At 37.9% G+C, this 20601-nt stretch overlaps 1 protein-coding gene across 2 annotated transcripts in view; it reads right to left on the bottom strand.

Annotated features, from left to right (window-relative positions):
* Positions 1-519: 519 nt before the first annotated feature.
* The window catches only part of SLC38A4 (solute carrier family 38 member 4), a 71748-nt gene continuing 51666 nt past the window's right edge, over positions 520-20601 (bottom strand). For both annotated transcript variants that reach the window (XM_058743030.1, XM_058743029.1), the window contains exons 7-16: positions 17432-17513; positions 17259-17341; positions 17100-17158; positions 15972-16247; positions 15780-15859; positions 14332-14432; positions 12458-12582; positions 6570-6714; positions 5111-5208; positions 520-3432 (exon numbers count right to left, since the gene is read on the bottom strand). In XM_058743030.1, coding sequence (XP_058599013.1) covers positions 3331-3432; positions 5111-5208; positions 6570-6714; positions 12458-12582; positions 14332-14432; positions 15780-15859; positions 15972-16247; positions 17100-17158; positions 17259-17341; positions 17432-17513 — 1151 coding nt within the window. In that variant the 3' untranslated portion in view covers positions 520-3330. The remainder of the gene's footprint in view (positions 3433-5110; positions 5209-6569; positions 6715-12457; positions 12583-14331; positions 14433-15779; positions 15860-15971; positions 16248-17099; positions 17159-17258; positions 17342-17431; positions 17514-20601) is intronic.

Genomic DNA, 20601 nt, shown 5'->3' with positions numbered 1-20601 from the left:
CGTAGCGTTTGACCTGATATCCCAGCAATTGTCCGTTTCTACCCAATCTGCTGCACTCCCGTGTTGCTTTCCCTTCTCCAAACCTTCCATGTCTCTATTTTACTAATCTTCATATTTCTTTTATTCTTCTTCCATCACAAATGAATTCCTCCTGATTAACTATATAGAGACTCATTCTAGGAGATATGTATGTGATGACATAAATAAAAATGATTTAGGGGATGCCTGGCTTCTCCAGTGGGAAGAGCGTGTGACTCTTGATCTCCGGATTGTGAGTTCAAGCCTTGTGAGGAGTGTAGAGATTACTTAAATAAAAACTTAAAACAAACTTCAGAATTAGCTGTGTATTTTACCAAAATAAGATGGCAACTATGTTTTGACAGCTACAAATTTTAGTTATGTCAAGACTAACAATGAAAATGGAACATATACCAGTAGAAGACAATATTTAGACTTAAAAATTTTTTCTCATGTACAAATAATTTATAGCCTTCAACAGTAGAAAGAAAATCAAATCAGTCATTTGAAAAGTTCATTTATTATATACCAATATACACTTTCTGTAATAAAAAAAAAGCCTCCCAGTACATTGAACCATCTTATAAATGAAATAAGAAAATAAAACTTTCATCTGTTTATAAATGGGGTTAAATTAACCAGTACAAGATACCATATGTAAGCCTGCCCTGCAGTCTGTGTGAGCTCTAATCCTGAAAATTGCCATGAGAAAAAAATGGTGCTTTATTATTTGGCACTGTAGTATTGCTCTTGAATATCTGTATAATTACAGACGTTGATATTTTCAAGTTCGTAATTTCAAAGGTAAAGTATTCAGACTAATACAGATTGGATACTTCCCCAATTTTTGAATCAGTCTTCATCTTTATATTTAAATACATTCAGATTAAACCTTTAATACTCAGAGGTACCTTTTTCCATTTTCTTATTTTGACACATTCTCTAGGTGACCGTTAATAGAAACCTATCTTGAAGATGCTATTTGGCAAGTATTTTCCGATAATAGTGACCCCAAAGTTATGATAGTGTCTAGTAATGCTCAGTTTCCATAACAAAGTGCACCATTTGACAGTATTATGCCTCTAGAAAATAATATATAAAACAAATGTACGTTTTCTTAAGGCACAATACAAAAAACCCTATTGAAATATGATTTAATATTATACTTAGCCGATACTTGTATTTCATACTTGGCTTGACTAAAATATAAAAATCTACAATAAATGTTCTTCCTACCGATTTGGGGGGGAGGAAGTGGCAAAGTCTAGAAATTCTGGGCAGCAAGTGCTAGTTTTTAAATCCATTTTATGTGAGCATGTTGTTGAAGGGAGCAAGAATACCAGTTTGCATCTCTGTAGTGTTAGCACTTTTATGGAGAACCATTCAACATTGCATTAAATGGCAAATGAATGTCAGACTCCTGTGCAAGCTAAAATGAACTAAATCCTATTTTAGACATGCTTAGTTAGAAGAACAACTTTGGTACTGACAATTATTTGCAAACAAGGAACTTATTTTCTTGTAGATGATTGTTGTTTTTGTAAACATTGAAGAGCATTACTGAACTATATATAACTTAGGTTTCAAATTTAAAATATCCCCAATAGGCAGATACATACAAATGGATTTTTGAGTTTATCAACATAATTCCCTGCCCCCACCCTCAATAACATAAACGTTTTGACTGTGAAGAGAGAAAACTACACATGTAAAAAATAAAAATCAAATGTACCATACATCAAAATTCTGATGACTACAGAATAAGATTATATACATACACATATAGCAATCACAGTTTCCTGCACTGAATGTTTATCAAATAAAAATGTATCAAACAATACTGGGTAATGTAGCTCCACATGAATCGTGGTCTATCTAAAAATTGTGAATGACAATGGAAGACGAGAGGGAGAGCATTGTTCAGTGACAAAAAAGCATGACAAGAGGACTAGGAATAATATTGAAGAACAAATGCTTCCAGAACAGGCAGTTGAGCAATAAGCATTATTTTTGTTGTTGCTCTGTAATTTAAAGCCCCTCTCTCTGTTTAGAAGATGTTTTAACATTTATACATAAAAAAAATTGAACGAAGAAGGCACTCCAATGTCCCAAACAGAAGAGGCGAAACATTCCTTTACTGTTGACAATAAGGTGTACTGGTATCTGATCTTTCATGTATGTACCTTTCAGGGACAGTTGATAAGACATGTAGGCATACCTCGGAGATATTGTAGGTTGGGTTCCAGACAATCCCAGTAAAGCGAGTGTTACAATAAAGCAAGTCAGATAGATTTTTTGGCTTCCCAGTGTCTATAAAAGTTATGCTTATGCTATAGTGTACTAAGTGTGCAACAGTATTGTCTAAAAAAATGTACATACCTTAATTAAAAAATTGCTAAAAAGTGCTAACCATATCTGAGCTTTCAGCAAGTCTTAATCACTGATCATAGATCACCATAACAAATATAATAATGAAAAAGTTTGAAATACTATGAGAATTACCAAAATGTGACAGAGGCACAAAGTGAGCAAATGCTGTTGGAAAAATGATGCTCCACGCAAGGTTGTCATGCACCAATTTGTAAAAAAACAAACAAACAAACAAACAAAAAAAAAACCAACAGGAAAAAAAACCCGCAAAAAACCTCAGTGCTAAGCACAACAAAGCACAAGAAACGAGATATGCCTGTGTTTAATAAGATGTCTTTAACATTTGCCAAAAATCTATTGAATGAAGAATTCATTAATTCAGTGTTACAAACAAAATGGGCAAATATTCCTTCACTGTTGACAATAAGATGTTCTAGCCGGCTGTCTGATCATTCATGTACCTTACGGGGATGGTTCCTAAGACATGGCTTTTGCCTCTGTTATTAAATAGACCTAGAGTATTTGGTGCTGGATTGGGGGAAGGCATTAAGCGGTGATAGCTTTGCCACCAGGGCATTTTTGTTGGATGTTCTGAGAATACAAGTATTTGGTAATTTGAGGGGGAGGGGAAAAGGTATTATCTGATGACCATTCCATGCAGCTACCCTTATTCTGCTTGTGCAACAGCAAAAATGCATCCTCTCACACTGTTTTAGGAAAACCTGGGTAGAAATGTGCACCGCAGGTTTTAAACCTATAAACAGCCATTCTTGACAAAAATGATGCTTTTTTTTCTTCCACAGGTGCCTGGTGATGTTACTATAAACATCTTTGGAATCTTCCCGTTATTTCCTATGAATAACATTCCAATCAATAGAACTCAAATGTCTTTTGCAGCATAATTTGCAACCATTTCCAATAGAAAAGGTATTTTTCTTTGGGTTAGTGATGCTTGGAATTTGGAGGGTTGTAAATCCAGTCAATTATAATGAGTGCCATGCTTCCAATCATGAAGATGATTCCAACCACAAGGAAAATTAAAGCCTGTAAATCAGAGAGCTTGTTAGGGAACACAGAAACCATATTTAACACAGTTTGCTCTTAGAAATTGTTTACCCAAGACAGTAATCTGATTGGCATATTGAATTGTATTATTCTTATGGCTCAGATGTCTATGCCTAGCAGTTCAGTGAATTTAGAAGCCAAGTTGAGGAAAGAGGGCGAATACAGTGGAGAGATTTAATCTAAGTCTTCAAAATAGATAAATGGTTGATTTGTTACATCAAAATGATGGAATTCTCTGTAATCATTAAAAAAAAAAAACAAGTGACAGAAAAAGATACAATGACATTGAGTGTGCTCACAATCTTTTAGGTGAAGGGCATATTATAGTCTATAGGACAGGATTAAATTTACAAAGTAAACAGATAAAAACAAAAGCCTAATCTATGTTACATATTCCTTTAAAAACGTGTGTGTGTGTGTGTGTGTGTGTGTGTGTGTGTGTGTGTGTGTGTAAAACACTAGAAGGGGCCTTATATATTATCATCACTGGGATCAACTACCTCATTCAATCTATGAGGAAGCAACAGGTGAAGTTTTTCACTAGAAAGGATCCAGGGGACAATTTTACTCATTTTTACATCAAACTCAGAATGGGTCACAAACAGGATAAATAATTTGCCATGGTCACCCTTCTGTAAAAGTCCAAGCAAAATAGACTGGAGAGGCTAGGAATTCGGGGGCAGGGGTGGGGAGGAGATGTTGGGAGGAGCTTTGAACACCAAACTGTCCTGAAGTCCCTGAACAGTCCTGAGGAGTGAATGACTCTCAGGCAACATTCAGCATAACTTAGTAAGAGGCACTGTTTTTAAGCCTTAAATGGAAGATATAGTTAAATATTATCAATGACTATTTGATAATTAGAAAAACAAGAAGAGCCTGGGTGGCTCAGTGGGTTGAGCATCTGACTTTGGCTCAGGTCATGATCTTGCAGTTTGTGGGTTTGACCCCTGCGTCGGGCTCTGTGCTGACAGCTCAGAACCTGGAGCCTGCTTCGATTCTGTGTCTCCCTCTCTCTCTGCCCTCCCCTGTTGACACTCTGTCTCTGTCTCTGTCTCTCTCTCTCTCTCTCTCTCAAAAATAAACATTAAAGAAATAATTAGAAAAACAATTCATTCTGGCATGTGTTTCTATAACATCATTTTGGAAAAGAAATATGCTCTCGCTTAATAAAATTAAATTTTATATCTAAAGAGGTTAACTGGAAAACGATGGTTTTGTTCTGGATCTCAGTCCACTCCAAGGTACTATGGAGGGGGAAACCAGGCAGCATCTTTTCTTTTGGCCTTCCTAACCTAAAAAATATGACTAAAATGTTTCAATTATTTCATAACACTGTCAGGGAGCCTCATTCCTTCCCACATAATTTCCTATGGATAGTGCTACAAGCTTGGTGGTGGAAACTGGTATCCATATATGCCTGTGGGAAAACTCTTAGTGTTTGATGGGTAGAAAGGACTTAACACAAGATTCTTGATTTATGACGCGAAGAAATCCTGGAATCATCTCAGTACTAGAGATCTACCCTCCTTTCTCTCCACTAAAGTTCCAGCCCATCTCTGATTTTCAGTTCTTGGTCAGTCTTTTTGAATTGTATATTTTCGGTTTACTGTCAGTTAAAGAGCAACTTATAACGGGGGAGATTGCAAGCCTTACTTACCCCAACCTTTTGTGGTGACCTAAGAGGTTCTTTCTTGACAAGTTTAAGGTAAAACACTGCTGGAAGTATAAAGATCAGCATAGTGGCAGAAGAAGCCCCTGAGGGGATAAACACAGGACAGGTCAATGTCTTACTCAGCAAGGCAGAGACTCAAGGTCATGCACTTTAAAAGTCTAATGCTACCCTAATCTTAGCACTGAAAGTACTATAAACTTGTCTTGGTTGCGTATTCAAATGTTTATCAAGAAAATTAAAATATACCTAACATCATAGTTGTATCCTAAGTACACATAACATATAGTAAACAAAAAAAAGGCTGACTTAAAAATTTATAGGAAACTGACAATAGAAACACATACTAAGGAAGCTGAACTCATCATACATCCTTCTTATCCACTTCCAACTTTTCAAGTTGCTGACACCTAATCCAAAAAAATGTTATATTGTATTTAAAATTTGAGTAATCCCTCAAATCAGCAGATGAAAACTATATTAACGGGCCACACAGTTAAGGAAATCTGCTTTACAAGACCAACCTTCTCCACCTCCAAAGATGGCCATCAGTGCTCAGCTGATACTGACAGACTCGAGAAAGCATCCTATAGGTAGACTGTGTCTTCCTTACTTTTTGATGCAGAGTTAAGACCTAAATTCAAATCCTGCAATAGTCCAAGATACAGGTATTCCCCACTTTGCAAAAGTTCATGTTATGCCACTTCACTTTTAGGAAGGACCTATGTTAGCACCTACCTTCCCTTACTGAAAGAAATCCAAAGAAGATTTCTGTCTTTATGGGGAAAAAAATTAAAAGGTGAAAGTTGCACCCAGAATTTGTTTTGCAGTGAACATTATGGAGGCAGCGCCCCCTGAGCAGCGAGAGAGGTGTCTCCAGGTCTCTTCCTTGGGAACTATACTCCATCTCAGCATTAAGTTGCCATGGCTTTTGAACCGTTGTGAATATCTGTGTTTTAGGTCGATTTATTTTCTGCATTTGTTAGCAATATTGTGTCGTAAGTTATCAGAAGAGTCCAAGAGCGGTTATCTTTTGTGTCTGGGATGCTCAAAAATGCTTCCATATGAATGAATCGTAGTTTCTTCGTAGCTTTATGCCATCAAGGCTTACAAAAGATTTCATATAATGTTCTACTTTTGGATGGAGGGGAAGTGGGGAACTGTATATGACTTGACTTCTGTGGGGCTCCATTTCCATCAGAAAAGGCAGCTGGACTAGATGACCTATAAGGTAGCTTTTACTGTTGACATTTTCTGATCCTGTGATCAACTTCCAGAGTCACCTGGGAGGGAGGGGAGGTGACCAGGTGGCCCGGCTGGGCTCACAAGAATCCCATGAGTCAAAGATGGAGCAGGGATCCTTGACTTCCCCTCCATCAGCTCCCTGTCTGCCACTTAAGGAGGTATCCACTTGAGCTGATTAAATAAAAACCTTTCTCAAACTTACCTATGAATCCAAAGATATATTTTATAGTTGGTACAAGGATGACCAGAACATTATTAAGTGCAAGAAGTATGGCTGCAATCAAGAAATGTCTTATCCAACTGAAGGGTCTTTTGGGAAACAAGAGTGTGGTCACTGATGTACGAATCTGCAACAAGAAAGTTCAAAGGCAAGGTTACTAATTTGTTTTTGATTTTCGTCTACTATTTCAAATATTCTTGTCACTCTAAAGCACTTTGTGTTTTTCCTTTTTCTCCCAGAAAAGATCTTGATGCTGATTTGTTTTTCAAAATTTCATTAATGTGGTAAAATATTCATAATGTTAACTATCTTAACTATTTTTAAGTGTACAGTTCAGTTATTAACTATGTTGATATAGGGGCACCTGAGCCCCGACTTCAGCTCAGGTCATGATCTCATAGCTTGTGGGTTTGAGCTCTGCATCAGGCTCTCTGCTGTCAGTGCAGAGCCCATTTTGGATCCTCTGTCTCCCTCTCTTTCTGCCCCTCCTCTGCTTGCACGCTCTCAAAACTAACCATTAAAGAAAAAAGGTATGTTGATATTGTTGTGCAGCCTTGATGCTGATATTTCTTTGAGATAGTTATTTTCCTTCTGCTCACTTTCTCAGCTTTCAGAATGTTTTCTTAAAAGTTATCTCAGAGAAGATAACAGGTAAGACAGAATTCAGGGACACAGTAAAACCCTTATTGATTTCTAAACATGTGTTGTCAAACAGGATTAAGTATTAAGGGCGAGCACTGAATTGATTTGCACTCCTTGTGATTTTTACACATCTGGGTTTTTTAAAAATTTGGCATCGTATTTAGCATATAATGCTTATTTTGCCACATACTGTTTTTTAAAATGATACTCTTTGTATTTCTTTTTGCCCTTTTGCCCTCCGTTCCCAATTACAGATTATAAATGCACACAAAACGCAAAGAATAGGACCTGATAATTTTAGCATTCCTCAGAGTTTCTCATTTGGTGTCTTGCACACAGCAGGCACTCAATACATGTTGAATTAAGTTGAACAGAATGAATCCCTTCCCACCCTTCGGGAGCCTTGACAGACTTCAGCCCTATTTCAACAGCTACAATAAGTAGGTGAAGGGTCAAGAGAGGCTCCATTGGTAGCAGTCTTTCAAGTTACTGTGCTATAACTGGATAATAAAAAAGATCCTTGTGGGTGGAGGGAATGCCCTGCATGTTTGAACAGCTTAACAAAGTAGAAAATACTCTCATCTTTAGAATCTTTTAGAGGACACTTTTGACTCAGTGGCATTATTCTATTGGCTTTTCAATAAGGGAACACTCCAGTTAAGCTCGGACTTCACATTTTTAGAAATGCTGGCATTGGTTTTCCACTTAAAATTTTACTTCTGAAGTCTCTTACTGGTGGAGAGATGGGAACTCATGTAAAAGCAAAAATGTAAAATACATTTTTGAAACACATGTATGAACGACGAAAACTTTGAGCCGAATTGCTTGTAGTGTCTAATGTGGCATTCCTTTCATACTGGTCCACCAAAATTAAAGCCATCTGTTTAGGTTTCAAAAGCAATTTCATTTCCAGAATGGCAAACCAGATAGTCTCTGGAAATGGTTTAAGAGTGACTTTGTAAAGGATTTTAAAAATTGGATTAGTGAAAATTATGAAATTCGCTCTGAAAAGTAGGCTGAAGAAAGCAAATGCCTTGATTACATTTTCCCCAGCTGTCCATTAATTCTACATTATGATCCACACTCCATGCTTATTGGATATTGTCCAAACCAGTCTTATTAGGCTTCAACATAAGCTTTCCATGGTACATCCTTATGGCTTAAAGATTTACTTGTCTGAAAGTGTGAAATTTACAGAATAAACAAGTAGAATACAGGTTATTTTCAGGCAGAGGACTTATATATGTGAGGTTTTTTTTGTTTGTTTTTTGTGTTTTTTGTTTTTGGTCTTTTGTTAAAGGAATACTCTATTCCATAAGCTGAGTTAGAGGTAAACCTCTAAGTGCAGGTCCCCTGAATGTGAATGTGGTTTCCTAAGGTCTCATGGCTCCCAGAAAGACTAAGGTTTGGCGTGGTGATGTAAGAGTACAGAAGGTTTACAGGAATCATCATTGGAATAAATGGTGAAAGCTTGCTCCTCACAGCAAATAAAGAAAAACAAAATCCCAAACAGAACTGAAAGCATGTAGAATTGCCAATGCATTCCTAGAAAGGATCATAGGGCAAGCAGGGAGATAGTAGGGGGCTGGTGGTGGTGGAAAAGAATAGAAGAAAACTTGCCAGTCATTCTATGTTAAAATGCTGCCTTGAGAGGTGAGCCTGGATCAATAGGTCCTGAATAGTTCTATTTACCTATGTCAGGACTGAGGCAATTCTGGCGTGTTACCCACAAAGCACTGCCTGCTGTTCCACTTATCTAAGTGCCTTTTCTCCACTGACACAAACTGATAAGAACCTGGAAATGTGGGTCAGATGCTGTGGGTGGGGAAGTCCTTAGCAACAGCCATGCCCTCTGACCCAGAAGGATTCCAGAAAGGTCCTTTGCAGCTCTAGAGAAAACATCTGTTATTTCCAGAGAGAGTATTCAGAATAAGAGGTGCTATGTTCTAATCTGGGGACCCACTGGGAGGCAGAGTAAAAAGTGGGAACCTTAGGTCTGAACTCTTAAAAAAAATCAATCTTATTGTTTAGAAGCGAATCAGTTTCATTTTGTAAGACTGCTTAGGGTAGGAGTGTTGGAAATATCTGTGGACCACTACTCTATTCCAGTTCACAGCAACATTTGCCATATTTCTATGCCTATATCTGCATATGATTCAAAACAGATCTGATGGCAACATATGTGGGGAAAAATGACTTCACCATCACAGAATAAAAGAGAAGTAGCTAGAAAATCTGAGATGTGATTTTTTTTTTTTTTTTTAAGGTATGGCAAATGGAATGTGAGTCTGTGTGTTCTTGATAAACTCCTTAGGATGATCTGGTTTTCTGTTTTTCATGTAATGGGTGAACTTTACTGCATAAAGGGGAGTACAAGCTGAAAATGGAATTAATAGTCTTTGGGAAGGAGGTGTAGTCCCATAATAGACTACTCTCCCATAAAACCCCCACCCCCAACAATAGAAACAAATGTTGAGCTACTAGTAAAAAAGTAATTCACTTCATTTATTCATCTGTTCAATAATCATTTCTGCACTCAATATGTCTTTTATTTTGGAAAAAACTAGCCTAACTGCAGAAAATAAGATAATAGAGTAATCAAAGGAAAATCCATCTAGTCAACCAATAACAGCAATGCCCTTCCTTATTGTGTCTTCTTGGGCTCCTAAGAAAACGAGCCTATTATCCTCTGTTGAAAGAAGTAGAATATACAATTATGCCTAAAATCGAGAGATTTTAATCCAGATTAGGTTTTGTTTGTTTTTGATTACTTGTATATGGGGATATCAAAGCAAAGTAAATAAACTTCTTATGGTCAAGAGTTTCTTAATTTAAAAAAACTACCGCGAGAACCCTGCTGTGCATGGCTCAGCATTTGACATGTTGGAAATCATGGCTCTAAATCATAAGAAACAAACACATCACTAATAACTTCTCTCACTTTAGGGAGAAAGTGTCTGAAGGTAGTCTTGTGGGTTTGACTGGGACGAGGAGACTTTTTTGTCCTCCATGTTTACTTTTATGTTCTGCATCATACCCATGGACACTTAATTCATTTAGCCCAGCTCCTGACCCAAACTAAAGTTCATGGCAAATGTTGGCAGGGCAAACAGCTTATGCTATTGCTAGAAAAAGCAGTTTACACATCTCAAAAGGCAAGATTCATTTGGAGACCATTTTTCTGGGTGATTGTTGTCAAACTTCTCCTGCACCAGTCACTGTGCACATTCCTAACCTTTAAGACTTTTAAACCAGGAGATAAGGTGGACACCTATGCAGATTATCTCAATGTAATAATGTTCTAGGGTCAAAGACAGAATTATGTGCAGCATGTTTCGTAAATGCTAACGTTGGGTACAAATACTTAAGGATGAGTTATGTTTTGAAATTTTGGTTCCCATGATCCATTTTGATTCTAAGGGGCATCTAATGGGAGACATTTCCAAACCACTACTGTTCCTGATGGTCAAATTTATATCCGTGCCCTGTCACAAGAGAAAGAACTTCTATGGGGAGATCTGGATTTTAAATGTCGAGGTAAAATGACCATCAGTGTGACTTCCACTTCCTTTATCTTGACCTCAGCCATCAGTGTCCTTCTGTGAGCGGTGCATTAATCAACTGTGACTAACTGCATGACCACAGGCAAGTCCATTAATCTCCCAAGACCATGACCTCAAAGTGCTATATTTAGGGCTTATGAATAAAGCAATACAGAGCCACATAACAAATTTCTTCTATAAAATGCTTTGACTCGATAATGATGTGAATACCTACTGTGTGCCAAAAATTAGCTCCTTACACACAAAAAGGGCTTTCAACTTTGGTTCCTCAGAGACACTGTTTGCTTAGAAATTTTACCTTATGGTACACTTTCTATCAATAGCTGTCTTCTGCCTCGTACCCATGATGGAGCTGATTTTAGGCTAACGCTGTATGCATGTCATCTGAAATACTTTCAGACATGTGTGAGGCAAAATATTATTTAGGAGTAAAATATTAGCCCTCATAGTAATAAGGATCTGATTTCATGCACTCATGAAAAAGGAATGTGTTAAAAAATATTTCAGCACACAAGCTGCATTTAAAGTGACCACAGTGTCATTATATGAGTAGTCCTTATATGCTGGGCCCTGTATGGAACATTCTGTACAGTATGGTGCTGGTTACTAGGTCGCTTATTTTCTCCCCTTAATGAATGAGTAAATTGAGTATTTATGAAAGGAGAAGAGCTGGCAGGAGAATGCGGACCTGTGTTTGTCCATAGGTGGTGGTTTTAACTCACGCAGCCCAAATCTCTTCAACCAGCCCTGCTCTGTGATCCCAGGACAAGTGATGCCAAAGGCAAATGCCAAGAAGGGGTGATCGCAGTATGAGTCTAGTCGAGGGCATGTATCAGTGTTAGGGATAGTAGAAAAGATATACAGTGGAAAATATAGCTATTTTTCAAGAGATTTAGTTCTAGTAAGTAATTTACGTAATAAAATTCCCCTTCTCATTGGTCTTCAAGGAATCAGATTAAATAAGGCAACATTTGAATGTGACTGCAACAAAACTGTAGGGGAAATTTGAATACCTTCAGAACTGGTGAAAATGCAACAAATTGAAAAGTAATGTAGTTTTTGCCTTTTAAGTTCCAGAAGTTCTATGAACTCCTACTCATTTCTACTAACCCACAAGATAGAAACCCAAGATCTTCTTTTTGAATTGAAGTTTAACAAAAAACTTTGACCTCAGTAAAGTTGGAAAATAAATAGAAATTTTGTGATTATATTTTTCCTCCTATATTTTAAAAGTGTTTAACATTTGAGGCGCCTGGATGCCTCAGTCGGTTAAGCATCCGACCCTTGATATTGGCTCAGGTCACAATGTCATGGTTCATGAGATCGAGCCCCGCATTGGGCTCTGTGCTGGTAGCATGGAGCCTGCTTGGGATTCTCTCTCTCTCTCTCTCTCTCTCTCTCTCCCTCCCTCCCTCCCTCTCTCCCTCTCTCCCTCTCTCCCTCTCCCCCCAAATAAAGACTTTTTAAAAGGTGTTTAACATCAAAAAATATTTGTTGAATCTATGTATTAAATTGTCCATCTTAAATGGCTCCAAAATGCTGTGTGAAAATAACGTCTTCAGGCATTGCAAGTGCAAACTCACATAATTAAATCCATGTGAAATTGGAACATATCTAAGCTAGGAGATTAAGCAGGATTCTTCCATCAAAGCTTCAGGTACTTACTGGGAACAGGACAATGGGCACAGTTAGTGTCACTGCCACAAGGACTGCCAGGCGTACCATGAGGAGAGGGGTGTCAAATGTATATACTTTGCTATAAGCATGAAGTAATTCGTCTTCAACTTCTCCTACAAAGAAGAAGAGAATGGGTCCAGTTTGGTGTTTCCAAGTCAGTACTGATTACCAAAATCAACATTTTACAAAGGGAACACAGTACAACGGAAAAAAACACCCAGGTCTGGGAATCTAGACACCTGTTTTTATCCTATCTTTGAGCTTATTTATTAGTTGTGTTGATCTTTCTTCAAATGGACAAGGGGGCCAGTGAAGCTTATGAAGTTAAAGAAGCTAGAATAAAATTGTGAAGATGCCTCTCTGGCTCATTTGCTTCGTGATAAGTCTATCTCAGTTTGTACAGAAGCCTCACAAGAGACGGGAAGCTGAGGTGCTCTGGTTGAAGGGGATGAAAGGTCCAAGCCCCCACCAGCCTGTCCCTTACATCCTGCCCACTCCCCCCTCTATTCCCACCTGCTAAGTGAGCCTTGATGCAGCTTCTCTCAATCTAGTATAGAAACCTTATAACAAACGATTTTTAATATTTTTTCAAGTTCAATAATTATGACTCTATCATGATACCAATACAGATACTTCTGGGGATTTTTCAAGCTTATCTTATGAAACTCATTAGAATCAGTATAAGTAACATTCAAGGATGAATTAGCATGATTTTAACAGGGTCTCCCAATGAATACTGATCTAAGATTAAGATGCCATGCTCCTGGAAAGCTTATTCACTCAGAATTCCAGACACAAATGACATGGAGATGCTTATAGAATCAGATGTAGTTGGATTTTTCTCCCTACGCCCCTCCAAATCAGATAAAACGGGGTAAAAATACCTTCAGTGGTATTGATCTAACTTTTATTAATTCACAACCAACAAGCAGTTAATGCCCAATCTAAAGTGAATGCTTGGTTAACAGCCAACTATTAGTCAAATAGAAAAAAAAACCAAGTAAATGGTGCTCCCTCCCCAGTCTTTTCCTCCACAATTTGTCTAGTAATCAATTTAATTTAGTGAATCAGAAGAAAAAAACAACTAAAAAGTTAGAGAAGTTTAAACAAAAGGTTTATTTATGTTGATTACACTGATTAGTGGTAACAGGTCAATGTTTAAGTCCCTGAAATTTGTCTATTAAGCTATGCTTCAATGGAGTGCAATAACAATCCTACTTTGGTGTCCATTAAGATGCCATAGACAAATTGTTTTAGGCATAATCTAATGTGTCCATAGTAACTTTTTTTGTTTCTGGTAGTGCACTCCCAGATTGAGTGGAACTCTGTCATGTCGTCTTTTCTCAGGAAACTGTTCACTATAACAGAATAGAATGGGATAAGCCAGAAAATTTACCTAATGCTCCAAGCCCCCAGATCCAACTTGACTGGTAAACAAGAAGCAGGTTCCAACTCAAGGACTTTGCACTTTCCCTACCATTTGCTTAGTAGTTATTTATTCTACCAAGAAAGCTTTACAACATACGATTGGATTCACTGTGATTGCTTCTAGCATGAGATGGCCTAAGAAGTCAAAGTCAAGGAAATATAATCTATCCCCTAAGGAAAATAATGTAGATTTGAGGGCTGGTTTTTCATAAAACATGTATGAATTCACAAATTGTTGTAACTTGTTAGCTAGACTGGTTCAGGTCCCATTTTCTTAGGTCAAGTGACAAGGCTAAAATAGCATGTTAGTTGACTACATGGACTATAGATCATGCTGCTTATAGAGGGTAATTAAAAGAATTATACCTACCCGGGTTAATGATCAGTCCAACTAGGATTTGCACAAAGAGAATGACTTTGACAGAGTGACCTACCATAGAAGGTTAGGTAACCAAAGAGGGCAGCAAGCAGGTACATGATGAGCATTCCCGTGATGGAAATATTTGACACTGTTTGCATCTTCCTCCGGGACCGACTGAAATGAAAAAAAAAAAAAAAAAGCTCAGTGTTTTTTTTTTTTTATCATTTTTTTAGTAAAAAAATGTCTAAAATAGTGAAAGAATGTATGCCTGTGTACTATTATAAAACCACACATCTCATACAGAAACATAGCTTCTTTAAACTTGTCCTAGAGAGCTGTGGGGGATTTGTTTCCATTTTTCTTAACTACTACTCTGTCAGTCTTAGAGACAACTATTTTCCTAGAAGAAGACTGGTTTATTTTGTGTTGATAAATATACTTGTCTACTGAGTACGCAAGAATGTAATTAACACAAAGATCAAACTGTCTGCTAATGTAGGAAGCTTTCATACTTCATAGTGAGATGGGATTCATATTTCATGTGGGAGGACACAAACCTACTAGAATCAGCAAAGCACAACTTGCATGAGTCCAGACCACAAGAGAGCCTAGAAGCGTCTGGAAACCATTCTGGAGGGCACCCAGCTGCTTAAAGTCAATTGCCGGGCTTCTGGAGTAACTGCTATCACTTCTTGGTCTTCGGTTAAGGTCAAGTGTAGAGTAAATGCCGCATGTGATTTTCCAAGTAAAGCGAAAATAATTGAAAGTGTTCCCCAAATTTTTTATAAGTTAAATCAGAATTTGTGAAGCAATTATTGCTATGTACTGAGAATAAAGAGTGAGGTTACTGATACCCGGATTAAATAAAGTGAGAATTACTATAGGCCACCTTTCTCTAAAGGTAAAGGGGAAAGCAGTGCTAGAGGGCTCAGACACACTACATACCTAAGTAGATGTCAACAGCCTCAAAGGGAAAAGACTACAAACGAATCCTAGAATTTCAGCTAGAAGAAACAAGATTGTCTAGCCATTGTCTCCATTGTACAGATAAGACAATGAAGGCCAGGTTTTGGCACATCCCTGTGGTGAATGTCTTCTAGACAAGGGTTAAAGACAAGCACAAGTGACATCAATGGCTTAGCGAGGTCACCTTAGCCATAATTTTTGGTCTTCATGGGTGCGGTCATTTATAGCTGAGGTGACATCATTCCTAGCAAATTTCAAATTCAAATTTCTCATTCCTGCCAAAATTCTTCTAGCCATTGGCTCTTCCTCCCCCTGACCTAAATTCCTCTTGTGGACCATTAGGATAAAGAAATGGGAGAGAAGGAAGCAGATACGGTAGTGTAGGGAGGGGGCTAATTCATACCTTTTTGGTTAAAATACATTACTGATGAGTGGTATGTACCACACACCTTCTCTGAAGAGAAAGCCATTAACCATGCTTTTGTATAAAGCACCTCTGAACATATGAGCACATTTTCAAAACAAGTTAGAATGTTAAAATGACGGCTGCCTTACTCTTTAAGTTCACTGTATATGGGAAGGACCTCAGGGTGGCACACAAAAGCAAATGCTAGGATGGGAATTGCGTAGGCCGTCTGAAAAACAAAGACAACAACGCATGTGTAGCTTTTCAACACAGATGGCAATCCCAAGCCATCTCAGCTTATAAAATGAAGACCCAGCCATTTTGGTAGGCTCATCACTTACCCGGGAGTTGAACACAAAGTATTTGGGTTGACACTTGTCATCACTGTGTGCTTCATACTCTACTCCACTGCCATGAAGAGAGCCCTTGGCCTGGTTCTCATCTAGCCCTGCAGGATTTTGGTGGGTGTAATCCATCATGAAGTTCACGCCATTAATCTCAGAGTTGTTAGGTAATATTACCATGTGCACTGGAAGTGTATTGTTGAATGTCAGATTTCCAACATTGTGATCCAGAACAGGCAGAGGGCAGGGTATTTGGAATTTCTTGTAAATCACCTAGGCCCAGCCATTAAAAAAAAAAAAATCAGCTTTTTGAGGAGAACAGGGAAACAAAAATCCATTTATATAGCTTATGGGGTAGTGGTGAGGGGCCTCTGCTGAAGATTCCCTTTAGGCTAATAGACAATGGAGACTCTCTAGCCTCTGCTCTAAGGAAAGAGTTGGAAGGATGGTTGTCCCTGAGAATCAATAGGACAGTATTTTGCATGAATCTCTTCTAAGAATCATCCATATTCTTCTGTGATAAAGATGATCATTTCCTTGCTATATTTCATATCTTTTATTTCTTCAAATTAATATGGATTATCAAAAAATTTCCCATCTTCTTTTGCCTTTTTTGGGGAAATGCTATATACATTTTGGCATCCAGGATATTACAAAAGTTTCCCTTTTTGGCAGGGAGTGGGGGCACTGGGGAGAAGGATCTCTTCTTTAATTCCACTGGGATTACCCTCTTTTCATGGGTGGAATGTGTAGGAGAAAATGGCTGACTGATGTAGACATGAATAATTCTATAGCTCACTGATTTCTGGGACTCTTCACGTCTTTCTCCACCTTTCTAAATACTAGATCATTGTCATGTTACTGCTTGAAGGGTTCCTTTTGTCCAAATATATATCCAGTGTGCTTAGAACATACTATTAGCAATGGCCTTGACATTCTAACTCAACTATTTTTAAAATCATGACTGTTCTTTTCTCATTCCAAATTAGAATATAAGAAAATGGCTTGTGATGCAAGAAGTATTTCATGCTAGTGAATTGCTTGAACAAAAATGAGGACACTAATTCAGGGACTATGTGTCTCATGCTCACCAACCTACAAGGATCGTGTCAATAAATCACTTACCACACTGACAAAAAACACCATGCAGGTAAGAGAAAATCCACTGGTGTAACCAAGGTAACCTAAAAGTTAGCAGAGAAATTCTGTAAGGTGAATACAGTATCTACAATTGACTTACCTGTTGGAATAGGAAATGAAAATAAAAACTAAAGATGACTTTACCTAAATTTTTAAGAAGAGAAAGTGGAAGAATGATTCCAACAGACACAAATATGACGAGGTAGTTGCCATTGAGGTACCATTCTCTACAAGGGAAAGAGCGTCAAGAATGTTAGGAGCAGAAAAGACCAAGTAGAATCAGCCAAAGGATGTTGTAGAGAGAACATAAGACATACCCAGTATTTTCTTCAAGTCCCATGAATGCTCTGATTACTTCAGGTAGCTCATATTTAATGATAAAGAGGTAGCTTGACATTGCTAAAATGGAAAACGTGACAGCTTAGTGGTGCACATAGCACTAAAGTCACAGGCAAGTTGTGAGAAGTCCTGGCCTTTGGGACATTCAGTCTTCCCGTCAGATGTGCATCTGATCCCCTGAACAGAAAGAAAAGCCACCCAGTATATCTTGTACTGCTTCCAAGTTCTTTTCAAAAACAGGTATTTGGCCCTCTGGCTCTTACACATGGACCTTTGCTGACAGTATCAATGCTGATTCTGTTTTTAATCCAGCTCTGAGGTTTTTAGTAAAGTTGTTCCATCAGTTAGACGTCATGATGGCCTGTACTAAGTGTGCCTGTTTTTGTGTCCATCATTTGGGCAGGGGCCTGGTAACAACAGGCATCGGCCAGAGGAGAGAGGGCAGAACTGTAGGGCGGTGCTGTGTAGATTATATGTCACTCTGGCTTCCCCGGGTGGGTGCTAGTCTAGTCCTCTGTAACCTCCCTGATGGGCACCCAAAGCCTCAGACCACTAATTGTCTAAACTGGAGGCTGACTGGATTGATAAAAGAATGAAAGAGATGATAGCTTTCCCACTTTTGTCAGTGAATTTTCTCTTCTCTATATCCCAGTCTCTTCTTGACCAAATAAGAAATTATACCAAGTGGCAAAAGCTCTTGAGCATCTAGACAAATGATCCACGTGTGATCATGTACTGTTCTGAAAATCTGATATAATCTATAAACCCTCTCCCTGGAAAAAGATGTATGTATACATATGCATAACATATAATCTTGCCAAAAGTTATAGGGATTTATGCAACATCTTTTCTAAGTCCATCCACTCCGTGAAGTAGAATGCTAATTTGACACATGGTCCAGTAAATTAAAAATAAAATACATTTTGGGGCACCTGGGTGGCTCAGTCCGTTAAGCATCTGGCTTCTGCTCAGGTCATGATCTCATGGTTCATGGTTCGAGCCCCACATCCAGCTCTGTGCTGACAGCTCAGAGCCTGGAGCCTGCTTCTGATTCTGTGTCTGCCTCTATCTCTGCCCCTCCCCTGCTCACACTCTGTCTCGCTTTCAAAAGTAAATAAACATTGAAAGCATTTAAAAATAAAAATACATTTTATTAACTTAAAAATAAAACTGACGGGTTTTGCATTGCTAAAAAAAAAAGTGTGTGCTCCATCTTTCTGGTGAAGTTTTGCTCACAGACACGTAAAGCAGATTTCTAGGTTGCAAATTGTGCTATTAGTAGTTTCAAAATACTTAACCTCGAACAAGTAATAATGGTGATAATAACTCCCTGTGTTGTTTAGTACTGCACTTCACTCCATTTGATCAGCTGAAAAGCCTTGTAAATCAGCAAGATGTATGTTATCTTCATTCCACAGCTGAGGCCATAAAGGTTTGAAAGCTTAGATGACATACCCAAGATCACACAGATTGAAAACGACAGACCACATCCAAAATAGAAGATCCCTGATCCCCAGGCCAGGGTTTCTCCTCTATTGTGAAGTGAAATGATTTTTACAATACCTGATGTGTCTTCTGTAAATATTATTTGGTTAATCTTTACAAAGACCTTGGCTAAAGCTAAATCTTACGGTGCGTAAACAGAGGAGATATTTCTGATTAACTGGCTCAGTGAGGTACCATTCAATTTTAGAGCTATTAATTGCTGACTTTCAGTGATGTCACCACTGTTAATGTGTTTGGTCTTCGAAAATTTAGAATGATCCAGACCTGTCTGGGTAATGTCAACATTATTCTGCTAATGTTGAAACATCTGTGGTAAATGTTAATTTTTCAGGGGATTGAGAAAGTTAAATGTTCTAAATGTGGAGTTGCTAAATACAGAAATACAAGTGATTTCCCTTAGGCTAAAATAACTACTAATCACACAGAGTAACCAAAGTGAGAGCATTTTCAGGAATGGTATATGAAATTTTGTGTTAGCGCCTTAAAGCCAGACTTCCTTCATGTGTGTGCATCTTGAGAGGCCATTTTATAGTTTATTCCATTACTTAGTAGCTACACTTTGAGCCACAGATGTTGTGGTTGTCCCCCAGCCCTTGGGGTTTAGGGCCAGATATGTGTCAGGGTATTTCAGTTATTCAAACAAATAAGTTAGATCAGCTATGAGGTGATACTATGAAATGCTTGATGTTTTAAGCCTTGAAAAGGCTAAAAATTTGAACCAAATGTAAAGCAGTCTATTTGGTGGGGATGGGGAGCTTCTATGCTTGTGGCCCAAACCCAGTAAAATGAATGAAACAATCCTGGAATTCCTGCCAAATTCTACCCAGAGCTGTGATCTTAATATATACAAATATGAAAAGAAATTAAATACAAATCATGAAGGTATGCCTGGATTTTATTTATCTGCTTACTGACTGTCCTTTAGCAGGAGCAGTTAGAATTGGATAAAGGTTACTAAAGGAATTGCTGAATTTGGGAAATCCTAGATAACTCCAGTGACTTTATTATTTTTCTTTTAATGAAGAAAACATTTTAATGTTTATTTTTGAGAGAGAGACCGAGTGCAAGCAGGGGAGGGACAGATAGGGAGACACAGAATCTGAAGCAGGCTCCAGGCTCCAAGGTGTCAGCACAGAGCCCGATAAGGAGCTTGAACTCAGGCTTAACCAACTAAGCCACCCAGGCTCCCCTCCAGTGATTTTATTAAGAAGGGTTACCTCCTTGCAAGATTGCTGTGCAAATTTATTTATTGTAGTAATTGTTTGGATGGTTTCCAGTTTTTCACTATTACAATGTCAATAAGGGATTCAGTAAACCAATTATGGTACATTTGTACAATGGAAAATTCAAAGCCATTAAAAAGAATATGCAAATACATTCAAGGCATATTGTCAGGTAAAGAAAAAAGGAAGCTGCAAATCCGTATTATAAGATGATCCAATTTTAACAGTAACAATATACTTATTAAATTTTGCATAGAGAAATTATTGAAGTAGTTATTTCTAAGGGTGACTTATATAAACATCTCTTTATAATTTACATATATCTTTATAATCTACATAAATTTATGTATTTATGTCATACATAGTTAGTATGTATTTGTCTTATAATTATGCCCATTTAAAAACATCTCTTTATAATT

This window comes from Neofelis nebulosa, chromosome 8 (assembly GCF_028018385.1).
Source record: "Neofelis nebulosa isolate mNeoNeb1 chromosome 8, mNeoNeb1.pri, whole genome shotgun sequence".
Lineage (NCBI taxonomy): Eukaryota > Metazoa > Chordata > Mammalia > Carnivora > Felidae > Neofelis > Neofelis nebulosa.
Note: the sequence above shows the minus strand (reverse complement) of the source record. Positions and strands in the feature narration are given on the sequence as shown.